Source organism: Chiroxiphia lanceolata, chromosome W, assembly GCF_009829145.1.
Source record: "Chiroxiphia lanceolata isolate bChiLan1 chromosome W, bChiLan1.pri, whole genome shotgun sequence".
NCBI classification, from domain to species: Eukaryota; Metazoa; Chordata; class Aves; order Passeriformes; family Pipridae; genus Chiroxiphia; species Chiroxiphia lanceolata.
The window spans coordinates 1,833,252-1,856,413 of NC_045670.1; the positions used below are offsets into that span (position 1 = coordinate 1,833,252).

The 23,162-nt window shown below is 41.2% G+C and overlaps 1 protein-coding gene across 1 annotated transcript in view; it reads left to right on the forward strand.

The window, feature by feature from the left end:
- LOC116780083 (protein patched homolog 1-like) overlaps positions 1-23,162 on the forward strand; it is a 151,401-nt gene that overhangs the window by 60,818 nt on the left and 67,421 nt on the right. The window contains exons 3-12 of the mRNA XM_032674566.1: positions 11,270-11,459; positions 12,724-12,793; positions 12,908-12,999; positions 14,074-14,272; positions 14,863-14,984; positions 16,402-16,549; positions 18,444-18,575; positions 19,214-19,369; positions 19,893-19,991; positions 20,874-20,999. Of these exons, the coding sequence (XP_032530457.1) occupies positions 11,329-11,459; positions 12,724-12,793; positions 12,908-12,999; positions 14,074-14,272; positions 14,863-14,984; positions 16,402-16,549; positions 18,444-18,575; positions 19,214-19,369; positions 19,893-19,991; positions 20,874-20,999 (1,275 nt within the window). The 5' untranslated portion in view covers positions 11,270-11,328. The remainder of the gene's footprint in view (positions 1-11,269; positions 11,460-12,723; positions 12,794-12,907; positions 13,000-14,073; positions 14,273-14,862; positions 14,985-16,401; positions 16,550-18,443; positions 18,576-19,213; positions 19,370-19,892; positions 19,992-20,873; positions 21,000-23,162) is intronic.

Here is a 23,162-nt window from a genome sequence, read left to right on the forward strand (position 1 = left end):
TTATTCTCTACTTCCCATTAGACCATTTCCCAGGAAGCAGGGCTTTCAACATGCGTAGTGGTTTCTCAGCAGTCAGACATTGTAAACAGTGAATGCCCCCCCTTTCTGCTCCTTTTTTTTTAGTTTTTATACCTGAGCTGACGTCATATGGTATGGAATATCCCTTCTGTTAGTTTGGGTCAACTGGCCTGGTTGTGTCCCCTCCCAGGATCTTGCCCTTGACTGGCAGGAGGGATGTTACAGTGCTGATGCAGTGCCAGCGCTGCCCAGCAGTTACCAGAACACTCGTGTGTTATCAACACCTTTCTAGCTACCAATGCAAAGCACAGCACTGTGAGGGTTGCTATGGGGAAATGAACTCCACCTCAACCAGACCCGATACACATGTAAATGTTGAGTACTAATTGTAAGAAAAGTATAGGTGAGAAAAGTATAGGTAAGAAAACTACATTTGAGGTAGAACATGAACTGAATGACTCAATAAATTCAAAATTTTTAGTAAGTCAGTGGAAATGTTTCAGTCAGAAATTGTGCCAATGAAAATTATAAGTAAAATTTCATACTTGTGTCTTTGGAAAGTGCATCACTTAATCCCTCAGTAAATTTGAAGATGACACCAAACTGAGTGGTACAGTTGATATGCTTGAGGAAATGGATGGCGTCCAGAGGGACCTTGACAGGCTTGAGGAGTGGGCAAATGTGAACCTCATGATGTTCAACAAGGCCAAGTGCAAGATCCTGCATGTGGATCAGGGAAATCCCAAGCACAAATACAGGTTGGGCGGAGAATGGATTGAGAGCAGCCCTAAGGAGAAAGATTTAGGGATGTTGGTTGATGAGAAGCTCAACATGACCTGTCAATGGGTACTTGCAGCCCAGAAAGCCAACTGTATCCTGGGTTGCATCAAATGTGACCAGCAGATTGAGGGAGGTGATTTTGCCCCTCTAATCCACTCTCGTGAGACCCTACCTTAACTACCATGTTCATCTCTGAGGCCCCCAACACAAGAGGGACATGGACTTGTTGGAACAAGCCCAGAGGAGGGTCACAAATCTGATCAGAGGGCTGGAGCCTTCCAGTATCTAAAGGGGGTCAACAAAAAAGCTAGAGAGGGACTTTTTACAAGGGTATGGAATGACAGGTGTGGTGGGGGAAAAAAGTTTTCCCCCTGAAGTTATAAAATGGTAACCCCCAGGGGGTGGTTACCCTTGGGTTTGAGCCAATGAGCGCTTCTGCAAAATATAAACATATCACCCAGACCAGAAAAGAAAGGTAGTTGTAGTTGTTGTGAGGAGAGGTGGTCATGTTCTGAGGCCACAAGGAGAAGGGACAGGAGCCCCACTGGGGGGCTATGGTTCCCCCAGTCCCCGGTTGGGGGGCTACAGGGACTTGGAACAGTGTTAGACTGGACTAAGTATCTGTAGCTGAGAAGTTGGGAGTTTTCCTCCACCGTGAGCAGCAGCAGGAGCAGTGGCAGAACAGCACTGACTGAGGAGAAGTGGCAGAGAGCCAAGAGATAAGGGAGAAACAGCAGAAACGGTACGTAGCTAAGGAAGAGAGACACAGAGAAATGTCTGATGGAGACAGAGCAGGACTAAGCTCTACAGAGAGAGAGAGTTTGGGTAAGAACTGAAAACCAAAACCCCCCAAACTCCTTTTGAGATCCCTCCTAAAGTGGAGGGGGTGGACTCCTACTGGATGGAAGTCCTAAAATGCAGCATACACTGCAGAGAGGAGCTGAGAAGCTCAAGGCATCCCGGAGCTGGACCGGGATGGTCGAAGGAATGTGGAGGAGGGCTTTGTCCCCCTGCTGCTGCCAAGCTAAGCTAGCAACCTGAGATCAGAGCGCAGAAGCTCTGTAAGGGAATTTGAATCCCCTGAAGACAGGGACCGTCATGAAGACCCCTGCACTTCGTGATATGACGTGGTGAAGTGACCTTTGTCCCGGTGAACACAACCCACAGAAGATAAAGACCCTCGCCTGGAGTCGAAGGACCGAGAGGGGCTTGGAGATCCCCCCTCGTGTGTAATGAAAAGTGATCCAACTACAGCTGTTGCATGGAAGAGAGAGAGATAGACTGCTATCCTGGAAAGACTGTTGCTCTGAGAGTGGAAAGGATCTCTTCCTTCTTCCCTCCTGGATTTTTATTTGGAGAGAGAAGAGATTTGATCCATTGTAAATACTGCTTTATCATAGAGGAGATAGTTAAGATTGTATATGATGCATTATACTATTTACTTGTACAGTCATTGTAATATAATCCTTTCCCCCCATTTTGAGTCTCGTGTGTTGTCTGGAAAACCCATCTCACACTGGGCTGAGATGTGGGAGGGGGACTTGGACTCGAGAATTGGATTTTAGGGCTCAAACCATTACACAGGACAAGGGGTAATGACTTTAAAGTGGAAGTTAAAGAGGTTAGGTTTAGATTAGATATTAGGAAGAAATTCTTTACTGTGAGAATGGTGAGGCACTGGAACAGGTTCCCCAGAGAGATGGTGCAGGCCCATCCCTGGAAGTGTTCAAGGCCAGGTTGGGCAGGGATTTGAGCAACCTGGTCTAGTGGAAGGTGTCCCTGCCCATGGCAGGGGGTTGGAACAAAATCATCTTTTAGGTCCCTTCCAACCCAAACTATTTTGTGATTCTATGCTCCCCATGCTGTGTGAATGAGTATATATGCACTTCAGAGAAGCACCTCAGCATACTGATTTTCCAGAATAGGTTTTGGAGATTTCTCCATAGTGATGACTTTTAAGGACTGCCTTGCTTACATGCAGGATCTTTGGGCATGGCAATCTATAGTGATTTTTGGAAACTTTCAGTTAAAAGAAAACATCTAACTGGTAGAAACTTTTTATAATTTTTTTAGTCTTTTTTCTTGTTCTTTATTGTTTCTGATATATTGAAAGGTCACTGATGTATATATTTGCTTTTGGTCCATGTCTCAGTTTGATGAGACTGGAATGTTTGCTAAAGAGGATGAGTTATGAAATAGACCAAACTCCTCTCTCTCAGCAATTGTAAATTCAAAATTAAGGGGTGTTAATTGAGGAAGTGTGGAAAAAACAGAAGAAATAACAACCCTTTATTAAAAGATATATGTATGTTGGCAAAAACAGTAACAGAACACAAAAAACTAGACAGTAGTCCTAGGTAAACAAAAAAAAAAAGTCTGAAGGAATACTTCTTTGTCCTTTAGCGCAGTCCTAATCGTTGCCTGCAGGGGAAATTGTTGGATCGCTAGAGGTGTAGAGCCTGCAGTACCCTGTTGTGGCCCGCAGGGGGTGCTGTGGGATCGTTGAAGCTGTAGGACCTGCAGTACCCTGTTGTGGTCAGCAGGGGGCGCTGTTGGGCTCCGGCAGTCACCACGCGGGAAGAGGGGGGTGGAGGGAGCCGCGGGAGAAAGCCGAGAAGGAAATGGGGGGTCCTTCCCTCAGTGGGGGAGAAAAGGAAGGAAGGCAGTACACTCCCACGGGACTCACCGCTGTCTCAAGTGATGGCGTCTCAAAAACTCCCCCTTCTCTCCCGCCGGCATGCGAACTCTCCGATGAGACACAGTAGATCCGGGAAGCGGGACAGTCAGGCAGGTCGAAGCCAGCAGGATGAGAAGTCAAACTGACCAGGATGAGCAGCCAAAAGAAAAACCACACCTCCAGTCCCCCTCCCCAAATGCCTGCGTGCACGCAGACCCCAGTCTCACTCCGAGAGCCAACAACGCAGTCTGCCCCTCTCCCCTCAGAACAGAGCCAACCCCTCCTCTCTCCCCAGCCTCTCTAAATGGTCCATCAGCGGGGCCAGGGTACATCCTTTGTAAAGCTAATGACCCGACCAGCTCAACCGGGTACATCCTTTGTAAAGCTAATGACCTCCCATCCCCCTCCCCCCCCCACACACTCATTCCATTTTCCCTTGGAGTGGAGCAGGGGAAGAAAAATTCCCCTGAATTCCTAATCTATAACAGTCCATCTGTATTTTTTCACATAATCTTTTTCCCCCACAATCTAGGTTTTTAATCTTTTTGTATGAGTGTTATGTTGTATAAAGTATCTGCATTTAGCCTGTGGAGTTATCTTTATTCTTTTTGTGAGAAGAAATGTTCATAATGAACCCGTCAAGTAAATAATTATTTGGTGTAATGCCTTAAGAAGAATGCGCATCAGCTCTATTGTTGAATTCTGGAACACGTGTCTGCTTTCTTGGATGTTTTTGTTATTACTGTTTTAACGTAAAAGGTAAAAAACCAGCTTTGCTTCTGATGACAGATTTATGTGATTGATGCAAGTCAGATTAGCTAAATCTTCATTGTTCAATGAAATTAATGTAGTTTGGCAGGATCTTGATTAGGAAGCAATAATTTCTTTTGAAAATAAACAATTGATCACTTTCAGCAGATAGGAATAATGTCCTTTGTCTTGCATGGTTTGATTTGTTGGTTCAAGTCCTAGTTAAATTCAAAAGTGAAGTGTGAGTGGAATGGGAGAGAGTATAGTAGCAGGAACAGATGTTTATGGTTGACTCCAAAGTCCTCATCCAATTGGATCTTTATTATCTTGGGTGGCATTTAAACAAACAAACAAAAAAAAGAGACATTTTGTGTTTTGAAGTACGAACTGCAAAAGCAAGTTTTTATTCCAAGATGTTCTCGCTCCTACCCTATTCACCGTCTTCTTTAGCATGATGCTCCAAAGGACCACAGCACACCTCAATGATCAGGACGGCATCTACATTCGATACCATACTGATGGAAGTCTATTCAATCTAAGGCGACTGAAGGCCCACACTAAGACCTTAAACCATCTTGTCTGGGAGCTGCTTTATGCTGATGACGCCGCCCTTGCTGCCCACACAGAAGCAACCCTGCAGCGTTTAACATCCTGCTTTGCAGATGCTGCTGAGCTCTTTGGGTTGGAAGTCAGCTTAAAGAAGACAGAGGTCCTCCATCAACCTGCACCTCAGGAAGTCTTCCATCATCCCCACATCACCATTGGCCAATCAGAACTCAAATCAGTCCAACAGTTTAATTACCTTGGTAGCCTCATCTCCTCAGATGGTAAGATCGACGGGGAGATAGACAACAGGTTAGCAAAGGCATATAGTACTTTTGGAAAACTCCACAAAAGAGTATGGCGTAATAAACACTTGAAGAAAAGCACCAAGATCGGTGTTTACAAAGCCATAGTGTTGTCTACTCTCTTATATGGTTCCGAATCATGAGTCATCTACCGCCACCACCTGCGTCTCCTAGAACGCTTCCATCAACGCTGCCTCCGTACAATCCTCAACATCCGCTGGTCAGATTATGTGACCAATACATCTGTACTAGAGCAAGCAGCTCTAGTATTGAGGCCATGTTACTGAGAAAGCAACTGCGATGGGCAGGGCACGTCTCAAGGATGAAGGACCACCGCCTCCCTAAGATCCTACTCTATGCTGAACTTACCACTGGCTGCCGCATGAGAGGAGCCCCGAAGAAAAGATACAAGGACTCCCTGAAACAACATGTCAGCCTTGGCCATATTGATCACCATAACTGGTCTACTCTGGCCTCAAATCGGGAGGCCTGGAGACACACCATCTATAACGCAACTGTCTCCGAGAACACACGCAGGCTCAGTCTCGAGGAAAAAAGGCAATGCAGAAAGAACCGTGTCTTGCAGAATACACCATCTAAGGAGTCTTTCTACTGTGCCTTTTGCAGTCGGATATGTGTCACGTATTGGCCTCATAAGCCACCAGTGTGCCTGTAGCAAATGTGGATAGTGCCTTCCCCAAATCTTCTAGCCATGATGATGATAGATTATAATCTACGTGCTCCCTTTTCCCCACTGCTTTGTCCCTGTAAGACAAAGCAAAATTTATTAGCATATTATATATGTGATAAACAAAGTCTTGAGTTTCTATAAGTTTCGAATAATAGTTTATTATATGGTAAAAGCAAGCAACCGGCTGGGTGACAGAAATGGGTGACAGAAATTTCCCAAATCTGCACACCCTTACTACAGGGTACATTTAGTATTTATCTTAACTACTTCATGCATATTAATTATATCATATACATATACATTCTACAGGTTTTTGTTAAGTATTTAATATATGGGTTTTCTTACAGCTAAAACTAAAAGGTTTATCTCTACAACCAGTCATAATTCAACTGCATACATATACATACTTTTAGGACCTGGTGTTTGTTGTTCTAAAGGACAAAATATATTACAGAAATAACTTTCCTCTTCTCAAGTCACTAAAATTAAAGTTATAGACTCTCTCGTCCTGCTCCTGCAGGACACCTCTTCAGTTTCCCCCCTTCCCCCCTCCTCCCGCTCGGGGAAGGCAGAGAAGCAGCAACCAAGAGACGAATCTGACAGTTCACTCTGTGGTGTCTCCGGGGTGTGTGTCGGGAGGGGACATTGACTCTGCAATGGCACACAGTGCTCCCAGTTCGTGTGCCAGGGCAAGGTAGATGACTCGGTACAGGCAGGCCGCCGGCAGTCGGGTTGAGGAGGGGTCTGGCGTTGGTAAGCGCGGGGGGCACTGGCAGTGTGAGCCCTCTCCCTACAGAGATCTGTCTGTTTATCACAGGGTTTGGGGCACTGCTCGGACGGGTTGCTGGGCTGATCCCGGCTTGTTTCGTGGGCTGATAGTGCAAAAGGGAAGGTCTAGTCGTTCTCTCAAGTACTTGAAATAAACTGCTAAATTTAAACTTGTTTTTCGAGAGGTATTGTGAATTTTTTCTTTGTTCTAATCACTTTGATTGTAGTTTTACTAGCTTTATAATTTTGGGGAACTTTGGTTATATCTTTTCAATTCAGTCTTTAGTATGAATTTATATTTTTCACCTTGAGGTTTCAATTCAGTTTTGTCAAGAACTGGTTACAGTGTGTTATTCTCGGAAAATAGAGCTCTTGACACTTTTAATCTCATTTATTTTCTTCAAATAGTTTCAAGTCTCTCTGTCCTTTTAGACTTCTTTTTAGATGACCTTTTCTTTTACAATAAAAACATTTTACTGCCTGGACTCTTGAAACAATTTGTTGGGGTCTGCTTATATATACTTTTTGGGTTTCTCTCAGTAAGTCTTTGAGCTCCCCTTTCTCCCATCCATCTAATTTCTTTAGTTCTTTTTTAATATCACTCTAGGCATAATTTATAAAGTGGACTTTTAACAATATTAGGCCAGTTGGTGTATCAGGACTAATGTCTAAATATTGCTGTAAATTTTTCTTTAGTCTTTCTTGGGTTAACTTACTAATATTCTCAATATCTTCCCAATTTGATATCATTACCCCCAAAGGACTGGTAGGGGTAATATCCAGCAATGCCTACTTGGGCAATGCTTGCTTACTCCCTTTTCCCTTGAGGCTACCATTCTTACTGAACCCTTGCCCCACAGTTTTCCGAGGTCCCTTCTAGAATCTCTCCACCGACTCTCTGGGATCCCTACTAAACTCTCCCCAGTGACACAAAGGTCTCTCCTTAAGACTTTTCCACCGACCCCAGAGGTCCAATCACCAATTCTCTCGCTTTGCCCAGTCACTGACTGTTCCGTTCGCACGGAGACAGAAACGCAGTTAGAAGGGCTTTGCAGCAAAACTGCGTCTCATCCACTCATCCACTCTGACCTCTTACCCGCCCAACCAGGGAATACTCACAGTCTGTTGTTCTTCCCTGGGTCTTCGTGCACGAGAATTATGGGCCCTTTTTGCTGCAGCAATCCGGGAGCAATCCTTACTTTTACCATATAACCATATAACGTGTTACTCCAGTCCTGTGGAAAATTAGACCCAAAACAGGCCACTGAATTCAGCGGAGGCCCCCCGTTTCAAGTACTAATTAACCCAGCAGGGCTCAGAGAACATCATGTCGGGGTCACCAGTTGTGATAAACAAAGTCTTGAGTTTCTATACGTTTCGAATAATAGTTTATTATATGGTAAAAGCAAACAGCCGACTGGGTGACAGAAATGGGTGACAGAAATTTCCCAAATCTGCACACCCTTACTACAGGGTACATTTAGTATTTATCTTAACTACTTCATGCATATTAATTATATCGTATACATATACATTCTACAGGTTTTTGCTAAGTATTTAATATATGGGTTTTCTTACAGCTAAAGCTAAAAGGTTTATCTCTACAACCAGTCATAATTCATGTATTCTTGGACGAACAGGCACCTAAAGATTTAAAGTTCTACTATATTTCATTCTTAGGATAGTAAGGAGGTTTTAGGCCTCTTGACCTTGTGAGGGTCTGTTTTATTTCTTTATGGGGGTGTAATTAAGTTTTACAATCCGTTTGTTTTATTTTGATGCAATCACCCATTTGTTTCACGAATCACGATTATTTATATATCACATATACCAGCTGCTGGAGTAAGACAGCAGTGGACATGAACATCAGTCTCATGAGTGAAATTGGAGTTTAATGAATCATAAAATCATAGAATATCCTGAGCTGGAAGGGACCCATGAGGATCATCAAGTCCAACTCCTGACTCCATCCAGGGCAACCTAAACCTAAACTCGAACTTCCCCCTATGCAGCTTTAAGCCATTCCCTCATGTCCTATCACTGGACACCAGAGAGAAGAGATCAGCACCTCCCTCTCTGCTCCCCCTCATGAAGAAGTTGTAGACAACAATGAGGTCACCCCTCACTCTCTTCTTAAAGTTGAACAATCCTACTATCCTCAGTTACTCCTCATAAGTCATACACTCTAGTCCTTTCACCATCTTTGTTGCGCTCCAGTGGACACATTCTAATATCCTTCTTATATTGTGGAGCTCAAAGCTGCACACAGTACTTGAGATGAGGCCATACCAATTGTTATAAGTAAATCAACACTAGGCTTTAATATAGTAGTAAAAATTTATTAAAGATTTATATAAAAATCAAATAAGTAAATCAGAGCGCTGGGTGGCTTGAGGAGACCCCCGCTCCTTCAAGGCACATGGCTTCAATAAGTTTCAGTCTGTCTTTTATAGGTTTGTAACTGCTCATTTCTTAAAGTCCCCTCCTAATCTTTCGTTTCTTCTTTTTTACATCATCAGTTCTATCTGCGCCTGCTCCGCTCTGTTGCCAGGGTTTCTGCGCATACCCTGTTGCTAGGAAACAAGCTTTACTTGTTTTCTTTTCATCCTTTTGACGTAGTCAGCTTCCTCTGCGCATAGGCTATCTTGTTACTGAGAAGCAATCTCTGTTCTGTTTCGTTTCTTCTTCTTGACGTAATTAGTTCCCTCCCCTATTGCTTTAGTTTAGATATCATTTTATATATACATCTCTAAGATCTACAGGTAACATAACAAAATATCGCTCATTATTGTAACATAACATTATGGTTTCTAATTACAGTATTGCAAATATAAGTTGATAAGCAAATTATCTCTTCTTTGGTCTTTATTGACTATTACACCAATGCTGAGCATAGTGGGACAATCACTTCTTTCAACACTGCAGCAGTACAACCAATTTGATATATGGGTTTGCAAAGTAACTTTTAATCTAGAATGAGCATTTGATATGGAGTATGCTATTTAATTTGAATTTGCATTTAGTTGTGATTAATGTGCATATACTCAAACACTTGAGGCAAAGTCCAAGTGGTTTTAGAGTTTAATTATTGATAGAAATTCACAGTAACTTTTTTTTACCATGCATATGCAGCCTTATTTAGTGTATATCCTGTCACTGTAATAAAAGGGATGTTAATACATTATGAAGGGAATCTAGGTATGGAATTTATACTTTGCTTTTTATTTTTTGTTACTGTGGGATGATCATTGTTACTTGATGTGAAGGAGGTAGTGCCACATGACAGACTGACTGAGAAGATGGTTGGAGTGTGTTGTAGAAATACTTATTTCTTTAAAGAATTCTTGAACTAAAAATTAAGTGTTGCCTCATGCCAGAATGATTATAATTCTTGAGAACCTGAATCTGACAGCTTTATCCATGTTGGGGCCTAACTTCTTGCCTGATGGTCCCATTAGCTCCAGGGGGGTTGCGAGTAGAATGAGGGCCCAAGTGATTGAATATGTCCTAAGCTTCTTAAGACTTGAGAATGTCATCTCTCACACTGCTGGTTGGCTACAGATCAGTCTTCCATTATGTGGTCTAAAAAGAGAGAGATTTACATGTATAGTTTCTATTCCCATAGCTGCAGAATCAAACTTTGACAATAATTTAGATCACCAGTGCCAAGGTGACTAGAACTGAAGAAAATGTAACAAATTAGACCAGGTCTGTAGTTTGGCCTTAGCATAGCAATAAAGTTAATACATTGTAAGGGATGGAAACAATATATTGGTGTTCTTGTCCTCCTCATCTGGATATGGTCTTGATCCAGATAATGGGTTGCATTTTTTGAATCCCCTCCCACATTCCTTTTCTAGAAAGACTATAGGGGAGGTTATATAAAGTATATATGTACTCTAGCTGAATGCTTTTTTGTAAGTGGAAGATAATTTTTCATTCTTATGTAATTTTGTCTGTCAAGGCAAGTTGACTCCCTCTAGAGCCTGTCTTCTTTGCAGTCTCTGCCTTTTCCTTTTTTTTTTTTTTAAATCCATGTTTTAATATGGAGCATACCTGCTCAGCTAATGAAGGTTTAGAAAAAGATGTTGTGTATTAATTATTCCCTGCGGCACACCATGTTATGCAGGTACTGAACCACTAGGGTAAATTGTTTCTAGATGGTCCTTTCTGCTACACTTTGTTGCACTCAGGACTGCACCTCCTTGTGTGAATTTATTAATTTTTCCCTTTATATAAGGCTGAAAGAAGTACTCATGATCACTTACTCTTTCCCTCTTCCCTTTTTTTAACTGAAGAAAAGCATCTTCCTTCTACCTTTGCCAAATTATTTAGAAGAGTGTAAATTGAAGACATTTGTCTTGAAATGTGCTATTGGAGCAGACTGTTTATACAAGCGAAAGAAATGGTAACATAAGAGTATTTGGTCTGGTAGGCAAGGAAAGGATTTTTTGTTGGTTTTTTTACATATGGAATATTGGTTCTAATATAAAAAACCATGTCGTTTAAAAGACTCCAGTTTGCACATCAGTATTTTAGTGCAGTAGGGACAATGGCATATATTTGATAGGGAATATGTTTTTTGTTGCATTTTTACTAAAATAAATTTGGTATTAGATTTAGAGCTATGCTGTAATTGGTTTGAGGTAGAATATTCCATGCACATGATAAAGATTTTTTGATCAGTGAGTGCTCATCATGGGAATCCAGAATAAGCTGTTAATGTTTATCCATCAGTTGGTGGACGAGTGAGTCGAGAATTAAATTATACACGGCAGAAGATTGGTGAAGAGGCCATGTTTAACCCTCAGCTCATGATTCAGACTCCACATGAAGATGGTGCCAATATACTAACAATAGAAGCACTCAGACAGCACCTTGACTCTGCACTTCAGGCCAGCAGAGTAGATGTTTATATGTACAACAGGTAAGAAGAAAATCAGAACTTTTCTTGATCATCTGTAACAGAAAGTGGACAAATATTTCTCTGCATATACTTTTAATGGATAGCACTTCCATTAGAACTGTTTTGATTTGAATGTCACTAGTTACTGATGCTTCAAATTGTGTCATGATAACAGTGACCAGTTGACATTTTAACAAATAAAATGGTGTAGGAGGTATTGCATGAGATTCTGAAAATGTACCCTCATGAGCAGAGCTACAGTGTTCAGTATTTTTCTTGGTAAAGAAGTGGCAACTGTGCTCTTAAAAATGGGACTTTATTGATGGGATTTCTAACAGTTAAAAGCCTTCCAGTAATTCGGGCTTAAAGGGAAAATGAAAATGGAAGAGAAATGCCAGTGGGTGGAATTGCTGGGCTATTTAATAACATAGTAATAATAACATTATAATAATCTAATGATTTCTTTTCTCCTACATGCATGAGTCAGAGTTAGTCTGAACCTGAAACTGACTTCTCTCTCTTGTGTTGCCAAGTGCTATCTTAATTCACAAGTGAGCATACCTACATTGAATAAAATTTGTCTTTTCTTAGTGACTCACTACTTGAGGCCACCATGTCTATATAAATAATAATTTTAATGTATATTACTGTAGTGAGTTGACCTTGGCTGGATGCCAGGTGCCCACCAAGTTACTCTATCACTCTCCCTTCCAACTAGACAGGGGAGAGAAAAGAAGATGGAAAATGACTCGTAGGTTGAGATAAGGCAGTTTACTAAAGCAAAGCAAAAGTTTGTGCACGCACAAGTGAAGAAGAAAATAACAAGGTTTATTCTCTACTTCCCATTAGCAAGCAGTGTTTGACTACTTCCTGGGAAGCAGGGCTTCAGCACATGGAGCGGTTGCTCCAGAAGGCAAACATTGCAAACAACAAATGTCCCCCCCTTTCTCCTCCTTTCCTTAGCTTTTATATCTGAGCTGATGTCACATAGTATGGAATATTCCTTTGGGTCATCTGGCCTGGTTGTGTCCCCTCCCAGGATCTTGCCCTTGCAGGAGAGGAGGAAGGAATGCTGAGAGACAGCGCTGATGCTGTGCCAGCACTGCTCAGCAGTAGTCAAAACACTGATGTTACCACCTTTCTAGCTACCAGTGCAGAGCACAGCTCTGTGAGGGCTGCTATGGGGAAATGAACTCCATCTCAGCCACACCCAATAGTTATATTTTAAAAATAACTTTTCAGTAATTGTTAAAGAAAAAAAACTTGTTCTTTATATTCATTACAGAAAATGGAAATTGGAACACTTATGTTATAAATCAGGAGAACTCATCACAGAAGCAGGGTACATGGACCAGGTAGGCATAACAGGCATTTGATTATAAACAATTTATATTTTCATGATTCGGCTTGTGTTGTTTAGATTATATTGTAGTCTAATTGTGGTTTTTTCCCTTTTTTGACTTTGACAGATCATAGAATATCTTTATCCTTGTTTAATCATCACTCCTTTGGACTGCTTCTGGGAGGGAGCAAAGCTACAGTCAGGAACTGCCTATCTATTGTAAGCATGCTGTTTTTATAACTTTCCAGTTAATAGTTTTAATAGCAAAATGATGCATGATTTTGAGATGTATCCCAGTGCTTATTCAGATTCTGGTTTAACCAAAAAATAATAAATAAAAATAATAAAAAAAAATTGTTGTGTCTTTGTAGAAAATGTGCATGGATTTTTTTTAATTGAGCAAAGATTTTTCTGTTTCTAAAAGATGATTTGTATGCATCAACTTAAGTCCTGTGTCATTACTTTTCTCGTTCTGCTAGCATGCAAAAGAAAATATAAAGTCTGAATTCAAGTTTTTTTAATTGTGAAAGCAATTTGCAACGTTTAGTGTACAGTTTTAGATGGGGAAATAAGGGGGAGGTTGCATTTTCTGGTTGGGAGATTTCAAATAAAGAATTAAACCTGTTTAAGCAAATACAGTGTGGTTTGAATCACAGAATAAGGCAACCAAAAGCCTTTGTAGTCTGTTAACATCACAAATTCAAAAGTGGAGGGTGGAAGATGTGACATTGATGACAGCCATGGTAGCAGGAAAGTTGATGGTTGATAGTCAAGCAACCAGGGCATTTGCAGGAGCACAGAATTGTTATAGATAAACAAAGACCAGCTATATTGATTGATTACATTTGCAAGATGATTATTAGACCAGCAAAAAGTAATCTGATACTATGTGAAAGGATTTCTTTCTTCAGCTTCCTCCCTTCTTCCCCTCTCCTCTCTCTCCAAATTCTTTGAAGCAGCAGTTGGTTGTTTTTTTGTTATTTAGGTACTTGATGGTTTGTTTTACTTGGTTTGTAAATGAAATTATTTTTAACATGTGAATATTCCCTTTCGTACAGTAAATTGGTATGTAAGTACTGATATTTTTGTTAAAATCACCACAGGGCCTACAAGAAAAGTATGCATAAACAAATATAATTAAAACATGCATTTCATTTTATGAAACAACCTTACCAGAAAAGGTTATACCTTATAACAGAAAACTTCAACATTTGCAAAAATACAAATTAAAAAATTATGTTTCAGTACTTATTTTGTCATTTTTTTGTCATTCTCCCCTGATTTCTTTAACAGAGGGAAACCTCCTTTTCAGTGGATCAACTTTGACCCCTTAGAATTCTTAGAAAAGTTAAAAAAAATAAATTACCAAGTGGAAAGCTGGGAAGAAATGCTGAAAAAAGCAGAGGTTGGTCATGGTTATATGGATCGACCTTGTCTGAATCCTGCTGATCCCGATTGTCCAATCACAGCTCCCAACAAAAATTCCACCAAAGTAAGTTTACTTACCTGTGTGCCAATCTTTTCAAGGGAGGCTCTGTATGTGTGGTGAGAGAAAAGGGTATCATTCCCTTCCAAGTAATATATATTTTTTGTTCTTCATTGATTTCATTATTTGGTTCCTATTAGATAATTAGCCCAGGGTAACTAACTTTCCCTCATCCTGTGATGCAATGTTAATCACACATATTTAGAGTGAAATTACAGTTCTCAGCTACTGGATAGGTGTGGCAATGTGTTGACATATAATTTCAGCAAGCAATGTGCCTCAGGCAGACACAGTTACTCCTGGAATATGGTTGCTGCTGTACACTGACACTGTGCAGCAAGACCTTCCTTCAAGTAGGGCCAGTTTTGTTGACCCAACTTGATATATCCCTTTCTCAGTCACTTTGGCTTTGGAGAAGTTGCTATGTGGTGAACAAGTATCAGGCTAGTTTGTCTACTCCCATTTGTTGAACACATTTCTCTTTGTAGACTTCCTAGATGATCTTACATATCTGTGATTTAAGTAAACTAGGTGTTGACTTAGGATTTATCTGAAGTTATGCAACTGATGAATTGCTTCTTTAAAACTTTTTCTAGCCTCTTGATGTGGCTCTTGTTTTGAGTGGTGGATGCTATGGACTGTCGAGAAAATACATGCATTGGCAGGAGGAATTGATTATAGGTGGTACAGTCAAGAATAGTTCTGGTAAGCTTGTCAGGTAAGCAAACAAATTTTTACATAAGAATTTTTAATTTTTCTTTGTTAGAATTTGGGGTTTTTTTGGCAGGGGGCCATATCATGCAAAATCAACTGTCTTTCACAATCTGTGAATGATGTGTATTGTAACCTAAAGAGATAGCAGAGAAAAAAACTATAGGCCAATTTAGTGTATAAGATAAAAAGAGTGGGTCCTTTAATCAGACCTATAGGCCCAGGGGAATACACATGACACGTGCACCCAGACAGTGGCTCTATGATTTTATAATAAGGTCCATCCAATCCCAGAACTATCCACCCCCCAGTTTTGCCCAGTTCTGCCCAGTTCTGTCCCCCGACATACTCCTTCGGGAATTGGGTCTGGGGTCTTTGGGACCCCTTCTTCCTCATCTTTATCTTCTTCACAGTACGTACGGTCCTTGGAGCCCCTCCAAAGTTCTGGTAATGTGCCCACTTATTTGTCTTTTATCAAAAATCAAAAATGTCCATTGAACTGTTTGTTTAAGGTCAATATAGAGAAAAGTATATTCTTTATGTCACTGGATCTTGAATACGTTTTCTGACAGACAAAATAAAACCCTTTCTTTTAGACTTCTTGAAGAAGTCATGGAACACTGGACTTTAGGGGGAAACCCCTTGAAATAGAACTGTGTTAAAAAAAGTACATATAAAAACATTATTTAGATGTATACACTGAATCCAAATTTATATTAAACTAAAAGAAGTATAATTCTTACATATTTAATACAGATAATTTTTACTAGAACTTTTTATATGGATTTTGATGTTTTTTACATTGATACTAAATATTGAAAGTGGAAGGTGTCTTCTAACAAATAGCCAAAGACTTTATTCTTGGTGAAAAATGAAATAGTTCTTTAAGCTTCTAAAATTGTTGGATACAGTTACATCCTGTGTAAATTTACAATGGATAATTATTGCCTTTTGTGTATTTGTTACTGCTTGTCAGCTGTCAGGAGTTTAGTCTGGCATTTCTCTCCAAGGTATGAAAAAGACCAAGGTCTTCAAATGACAAATTACCAACAGCATTTGCAAGATCTCATAGGAATAACTGTTTCTGTGTCCTTCTCATAGCAATCTGTCGGTCATGGTCTTTATAACTGATTTTTAGGATTACATTCTTTGCTCCTGAAAGTGATCCTATTGAAAATAATGGTAAAATACTCACTAACTTCAGTGAAATATAGACTTAGCATCAGTACTGTATAGACCAGTACAGCTTCACCAGATACATGGTAGAATAATTATACTCTGTTCAATTTTAATATCAACATGTGGCTTATAAAATCCAGAACTTGTGCAAGCCTGTTAGGCCCTCATTTGAGCCTTTATGCAGTGAAAAAACATTTCCTGAAAAGCTTATTTTAATGCCTCTTTTTCTTCTCTCCCTGTTACAGTGCCCAGGCTTTGCAAACCATGTTTCAGTTAATGACTCCTAAGCAAATGTATGAACACTTCAAGGGGTATGAATATGTTTCACATATCAACTGGAGTGAGGATAAGGCAGCAGCAATTCTGGAAGCCTGGCAACGGATGTATGTTGAGGTAAAACTGACAATAACCTAGATGTCTTGCTATATAGCTTTACTAAGGTCCACTGCCTTTAGTTGTGGCTTTTTATAGTATTTTCTCAAGGAAGATGCTTAAACTAGAATTGAGTGCTGTATCCTGGTTTTAAAGTTATCCTTATGCTGTAACAATTTTAAAATTACCTTGGTGCCCAGCAAATTTCTGGAGCAGATCATCTTGAGTGCAATCACATGGCACATACAGGACAGCTGGGGGATCAGACCCAGACAACATGGATTTAGGAGGGGCAGGTCCTGCCTGACCAACCTGATCTCCTTTTATGACCAGGTGACCTGCCTGGTGGATGAGGGGAAGGCTGTGGATGTGTCTATCTGGACTTCAGCAAAGCCTTTGACACTGTCTCCCATAGCATACTCCTGGAAAAGCTGGCAACCCATGGCTTGGACAGGTGCACTCTCCACTGGGTTAAGAACTGGCTGGATGGCTGGGCCCAGAGAGTGGTGGGGAATGGTGTTGCATCCAGTTGGTGACTAGTCCCTAATGGTGTCCCCCAGGGATCAGTGTTGGGCCCAGCTCTGTTTAATATCTTTAATGATGATCTGGATGAGGGGATTGAGTTTACCATTAGCAAATTTGCAGATGACACCAAGTTGGGGGGGAGTGTTGATCTGCTGGAGGGTAGGAGGGCTCTGCAGAGGGACCTGGACAGGCTGGATAGATGGGCCGAATCCAACGGGATGAGGTTCAACAAGGCCAAGTGCTGGGTCCTCCACTTTGGCCACAACAACCCCATGGAGCACTACAGGTTGGGGACAGGGTGGTTGGAGAGCGGGCAGGCAGAAAGGGACCTGGAGGTACTGACTGACAGCAGGCTGAACATGAGCCAGCAATGTGCCCAGGTGGCCAAGAAGGCAATGGCATCCTGGCCTGTATAAGGATAGCGTGATCAGCAGGAACAGGGCAGTGATTCTTCCCCTGTACTCGGCCCTGGTTAGGCCGCACCTTGAGTCCTGCATCCAGTTCTGGGTCCCTCAGTTTAGGAAGGATGTTGAGGTGCTGGAGCATGTCCAAAGAAGGGCAACGAGGCTGGAGAAGGGACTGGAGCACAAGTTCTATGAGGAACGGCTAAGGGAGCTGGGATTGTTTAGCCTGGAGAAGAGGAGGCTCAGGAGAGACCTTATCACTCTCTATAACTACCTGAAAGGAGGTTCTAGCCAGGTGGGCATTGGTCTCTTCTCCCAGGCAACTAGCAGTAGGACAAGAGGGCACAGTCTTAAGCTGCGCCAAGAAAGAAGTTCTTTAGTGAGAGAGTGATTGGGCATTGGAATGAGCTGCCCAGGGAGGTGGTGGAATCACCATCCCTGGAGGTATTTAAGATGAGACTGAATGTGGCACTTACAGCCATGGTCGAGTTGACAAGGTTGTGTTAGGTCAAGGGTTGGACTCGATGATCTCAGAGGTCTTTTCCAACCTAGTTGATTCTGTGATTCTGCGAAAAGGCTGATTTTTTTTTTTTAATTAAGAAGTCACTTGCTTAAACACATATGAGAAGCCATGAAGGTTTTACTGTTTGCTGGACCTTGGATTAAAGGCAAAACTCATACAACAGCAAATCAATGGCAGAGTTATAGAAAGAAGAAACCTCCTTTACATTTCAGGAGTTAAATGTTTTGAATGAGTTGTGAATGCAGTGGCCTTTCCTGATGATGTAAATTCTTGTTTGATAATCGGTAGCTTGCAGGAAATAATTACAAAAAATATTTATTTCATGTAGCCTCAGTGAAATCTCTGTTATAGGGTGTGCACTTTAATAGGAACATTAAGGCAAAAGTAGTTGATTTCAGATATTTGCTGTAGAAGATGATAATGGGCTTTTTTCTTAGGCACACTAAATTTTTCTTTCCTGTAGGTTGTTCATCAAAGCGTTGCACAAAACTCTACTCAGAAGGTGCTTTCCTTTACTACAACTACCCTGGATGACATTCTAAAGTCATTTTCTGATGTCAGTGTTATCAGAGTAGCTAGTGGCTACTTACTAATGGTAAGAAATTAAATTCTATTTGTTTAATTGACTCCAGTAGTATAGCAGGGTTCAAATGGCTACCTTCTTGTTACCAGTCAACAGTCCAGAACATTTTCAGAATACTTAAAATAAAATCATAGAATCATAGAATCAACCAGGTTGGAAAGGACCTCCAAGATCATCAAGTCCAACCCTTGATCCACTATCACCACGGTTACTAGACCATGGCACTAAGTGCCACATCCAGTCTCATCTTAAAAACCTCCAGGGATGGAAAATTCACCACTTCCCTGGGCAGCCCATTCCAATGCCTGATTACTCTCTCTGTAAAAAATTTCTTCCTAATATCCAACCTAAACCTCTCCTGGCAGAGCTTAAGACCATGCCCTCTTGTCCTACTGCTGGTTGCCTGGGAGAAGAGATCGATGCCCACCTGGCTACAACCTCCTTTCAGGTAGTTGTAGAGAGTGATGAGGTCTCCCCTGAGAAAAATTGCAGTTTGTAAACATTTGCCTCAGGGTTGTCATCTATTCTTCTATGTAACATCTCTGATATGTCTGTTCTGTTTAAAAACACTTGTAAGCTATGTGTACTGTTGGGGGGAGATGGTGAATAGAGAAGGATCCATTTTAATCCAATCCTTACTTTGCTTTCAGCTTGCCTATGCCTGTTTAACAATGCTGCGGTGGGACTGTGCAAAGTCTCAAGGTGCTGTGGGGCTGGCAGGAATCTTCTTGGTTGCTCTCTCAGTGGCTGCAGGACTGGGTCTGTGCTCATTGATTGGAATTTCCTTTAATGCTGCCACAACTCAGGTATTAAGGAGCCAAAAGTCTGCTACTAAATTACAAGAACTTTGTTAGTAAATAAACACATCTGAATCAATCTTTGAGGAAAAACATAAGCTGAGAAAGTATTTTGATTTTTTGATTTTTACTTACTTCTTTCTCCTATCTAGTAGCTTGTGCTGTGAGAAATTAAGAGAACGTGCTGCCAGATAATTTTAAGAAAAAGGCAGATATCCTGCAGTTTGTTTAATTATGTAGATTCTAGAATATTTGTTTTTCTGTCTCAATATGAGTGCAAACATCCAGTTGTACACAAGAAGCTGCAAGTTTTGCCCTTACATCCAGATATATAGGGATGTTCAAGTCTTTCAGAATGAAAGTTAATAGCTGTATTGCATCACATTGATTTTCATTTTAACCTTGGATTTCTCTTCAGAGTGTAGTGTAAAGTTTATTTTCATTAGCCATCTAACGACTATCTGCATGGTAAATCATAAGAATAATATAAAAATGCTAATGTTTTCTTTGCTTGTTTTGTTTCTTCCCCAAGGTTTTGCCTTTTCTTGCTCTTGGAGTTGGTGTAGATGATATATTCCTTCTGGTACATGCATTTAGTGAAACAGGGCAGAATAAGAGAATTCCATTTGAGGTAATGACAAAATGGGGTGTTTGGGGAAAATAAAAGAATCAAGTAAAAGAAAAAGCCTCGTAAAGGAAAATATACCTAGAATTAGTTAGTAATGATTTTTTAAAAAAACTTTTGTTCTAGAGATCTTTGTCCTAGGGCCTGGTTTTCTTTCCTTTTATTTATAATTAACCATGACATTCACATATTCACATTTTGAAATCTAAGATCCTCCTCACTTTTATAATCTTTTCCTTTTATTGACCTTTTTATTCTCGGTCCAGAGTTTCATATCCAAAGTACAAATCATTTAAAAGCAATATATATTTGTCAGTTTGGTTTTGTACAAGCAATGTCTTCCATGTGCTCTTTCCAGTTGGTTTGGCATGCAGGCAATACAAACTCATTGTGCTATAACCTTCATATGCTTCAAAGTAACCTACTGCATCAGGAAAGGGTCCTGTGTTTGATCCTCTGTTTTTTGTGTGGTTCCTGGGATTTCTGTTTGTTGGGGTTTTTTTCTCACATGCTTCTTCAAGACATTATGCATCTACACTGTTAATGTATGCTTATTTTGTCTGAAAAATGTTAAGAACACCAAGTGACTGCACTGATACAAAACACATCCTACTTAACGGATATATTTGATATAATATCAGTATCCATTTATCTTTGACTTTTGAAACCAGTGTCATCTTTGATAATGTTTGCTACCCTCAAAAAATGTAAGCACTTCATATATCATCTGCTTTTTTCCTGGACAGTGTACTTAGTATGTTGTTTACTCTTACAAACTCTCAAATGCATACTTTTATTCAGAAATTCCTTGTAATACTTTTCACTGTTACCATGTTATATCTGTAGGATGATCTCTTCATTTGAAGAACATTTTCCTTTGTTTTTCAGGACAGAACAGGTGAATGTTTGAAGCGAACAGGAGCAGGTGTAGCCCTTACATCTATCAGCAATGTTACTGCTTTTTTTATGGCTGCCTTAATCCCTATTCCTGCTTTACGAGCATTTTCACTCCAAGTAAGTTTTTATGTTGTTTTGTTAGCTCTTGTAGATGGTGTCATTGTGGAAATGAATGATAATGTTAAAGACCATGTTCAGTGCTTCTGCAGTTCACTCAACCAATACAGGATTACTGTTTACTATAGTTTACCATAGTTCTTGGTGGAAGCCAACTGCTTTCTCCTCTTGATTCTGCTCCTTCCATTTCTCATACCTTGAGTCTCATATCCTGTTCGTGAGTGAAAGAATATCCTGCCCCATCCCAACTAAGTTGAGTGCAAAAACCAAGCAGAAACAAGTCTCCAGCAAGATTTGAATTCTTAAGGCAGTCTAGATCAGTACACTATACTCTAGTTTATACCATCACATTCCTAAGTAGGAATTTAATCCTTTCATTGAGGTTTGTCAAATTTGCTGCTATTAAAAACCATAACCAAAGTGCATTTGCCACATTAATAATTACTGCAGCAGTTTGTACTGACTTGTTCCCAATGTAATTTTAGCAAAATGTTAGAGAAAAATTCTAGAATTTTCTGTGATTTTTCTGCGCTGAAGCATGTATTTTCTGACACAGCTGGTAAGTGAGCCTACCGGGGAGGTGCCCCACTGGACCTGCTGTTTACAAACAGAGAAGGGCTGGTGGGAGATGTGGTGGTTGGAGGCTGTCTTGGGCACAATGACCATGAAATGATAGAGTTTTTGATTCTTGGTGAAGTAAGGAAGAGGGCAAGCAAAACTGCTACCCGGGATTTCTGGAGGGCAGACTTTGGCCTGTTCAGGACACTGTTTTGGAGAGTCCCTTGGGAAACAGCCCTTAAAAAGAAAGGGGTCCAGGAAAGCTGGACATACTTAAAGAAGGAAATCTTAAAGGCACTGGAGCAGGCCTTCCCCATGTGCCAAAAGACGAGTCAGTGGGGAAGACCAACCTGGTTGAACAGGGAGCTTTTGCTGGAACTCAGGGGAAAAGAAGAGAGTTTATGCCTTTGGAAGAAGGGGAAGGTAACTCAGGAAGGGTACAAGGATGTCATTAGGTCAGGCGCAGAGGGGGTGTTACCAGGAAATGCAAGGACGATTTAAATGAGGCAAGACCAAAACCAACAGTCAGTTGGTAAGGCGGCAGCAGCGGCGAGTGAGGTAAGTCCAGTGGACAGGATTAGATCAAGCTGTACAGGGGCGTTCCCAAGCTCAGGGATACCCAAGTAGCAGCCCCGAGCCTCGTCAGGACCTGGAAGCCCCATCAGGCACGGAGGGTGTGTTGCTGGGAACAGTGAGGGCAATTTAAACATCTCTAAAGGAGCACGAGCGATCTGGAGCATGGCACAGCAATTTGCACAGGCAGGGTGAGCAGGAAGGGCTCCTCTCCGACCATCAGGGAGCAACCAATAGAGGCAGCAAACAGACTCAGTATCTGGTGGAGAAGAGCACAATAAGATCCTTTCAGTCCCAGCCTTATTAGTATACTAGTGTAAGCTTCTTCAGTTATGATATTGACATACCATAGAGCTCAATCCTCTGTAGCTGCAGAAGACACCGAACCAGCTGTGTCAGAGGCCTCCAACCAGACAGACCTGATGATGGTAGATATAGCTCTACAGGTCACAGGTTCCCAGGAGCGCCTGATGCCTCTCTGTGAAGCTGGGGCAGACAAACAGTTATTTTGCAGGTGTGCCATGGTTGAAGAGCTGTGTTGCCAGGTGAGGGAGCTACAGGAGGAAGTGAATAGGCTGCATAGTATTCGAGCAAAAGAGCAAGAGATTGACCAGCTATTTACAGAGATGCTACAGTCTGAAGACTCTCAGGAGTCTTGAACCTCCATTGCTGTGGAGAAGCAGATGGACTCAGAACCCTGCAATAGTCAAGGGTCTGTTGAAGATGAAGGCTGGAAGCAGGTCACTGTGAGGTGAAGATTCCTCCTCCTTCTGAAAGTTTAACAAGTAGGACTGGCACCTTCTACAACAGGTACGAGGCCCTGGAACTAGAAGGCCAGAATACTGATGAGGTGGGTGAAGGTCCTTCTGGGACAGAGGGGCCTCCTAAAGCAACACCACCTGTACCCCACATCACAATCTCCTCTGTTAAGAGGAAAAGAAGGGTAGTTTTAATAGGGGACTCCCTTCTAAGGGGAACAGAGGGCTCAATATGCAGACCCAACCCAACTCACAGGGAAGTCTACTGTCTCCC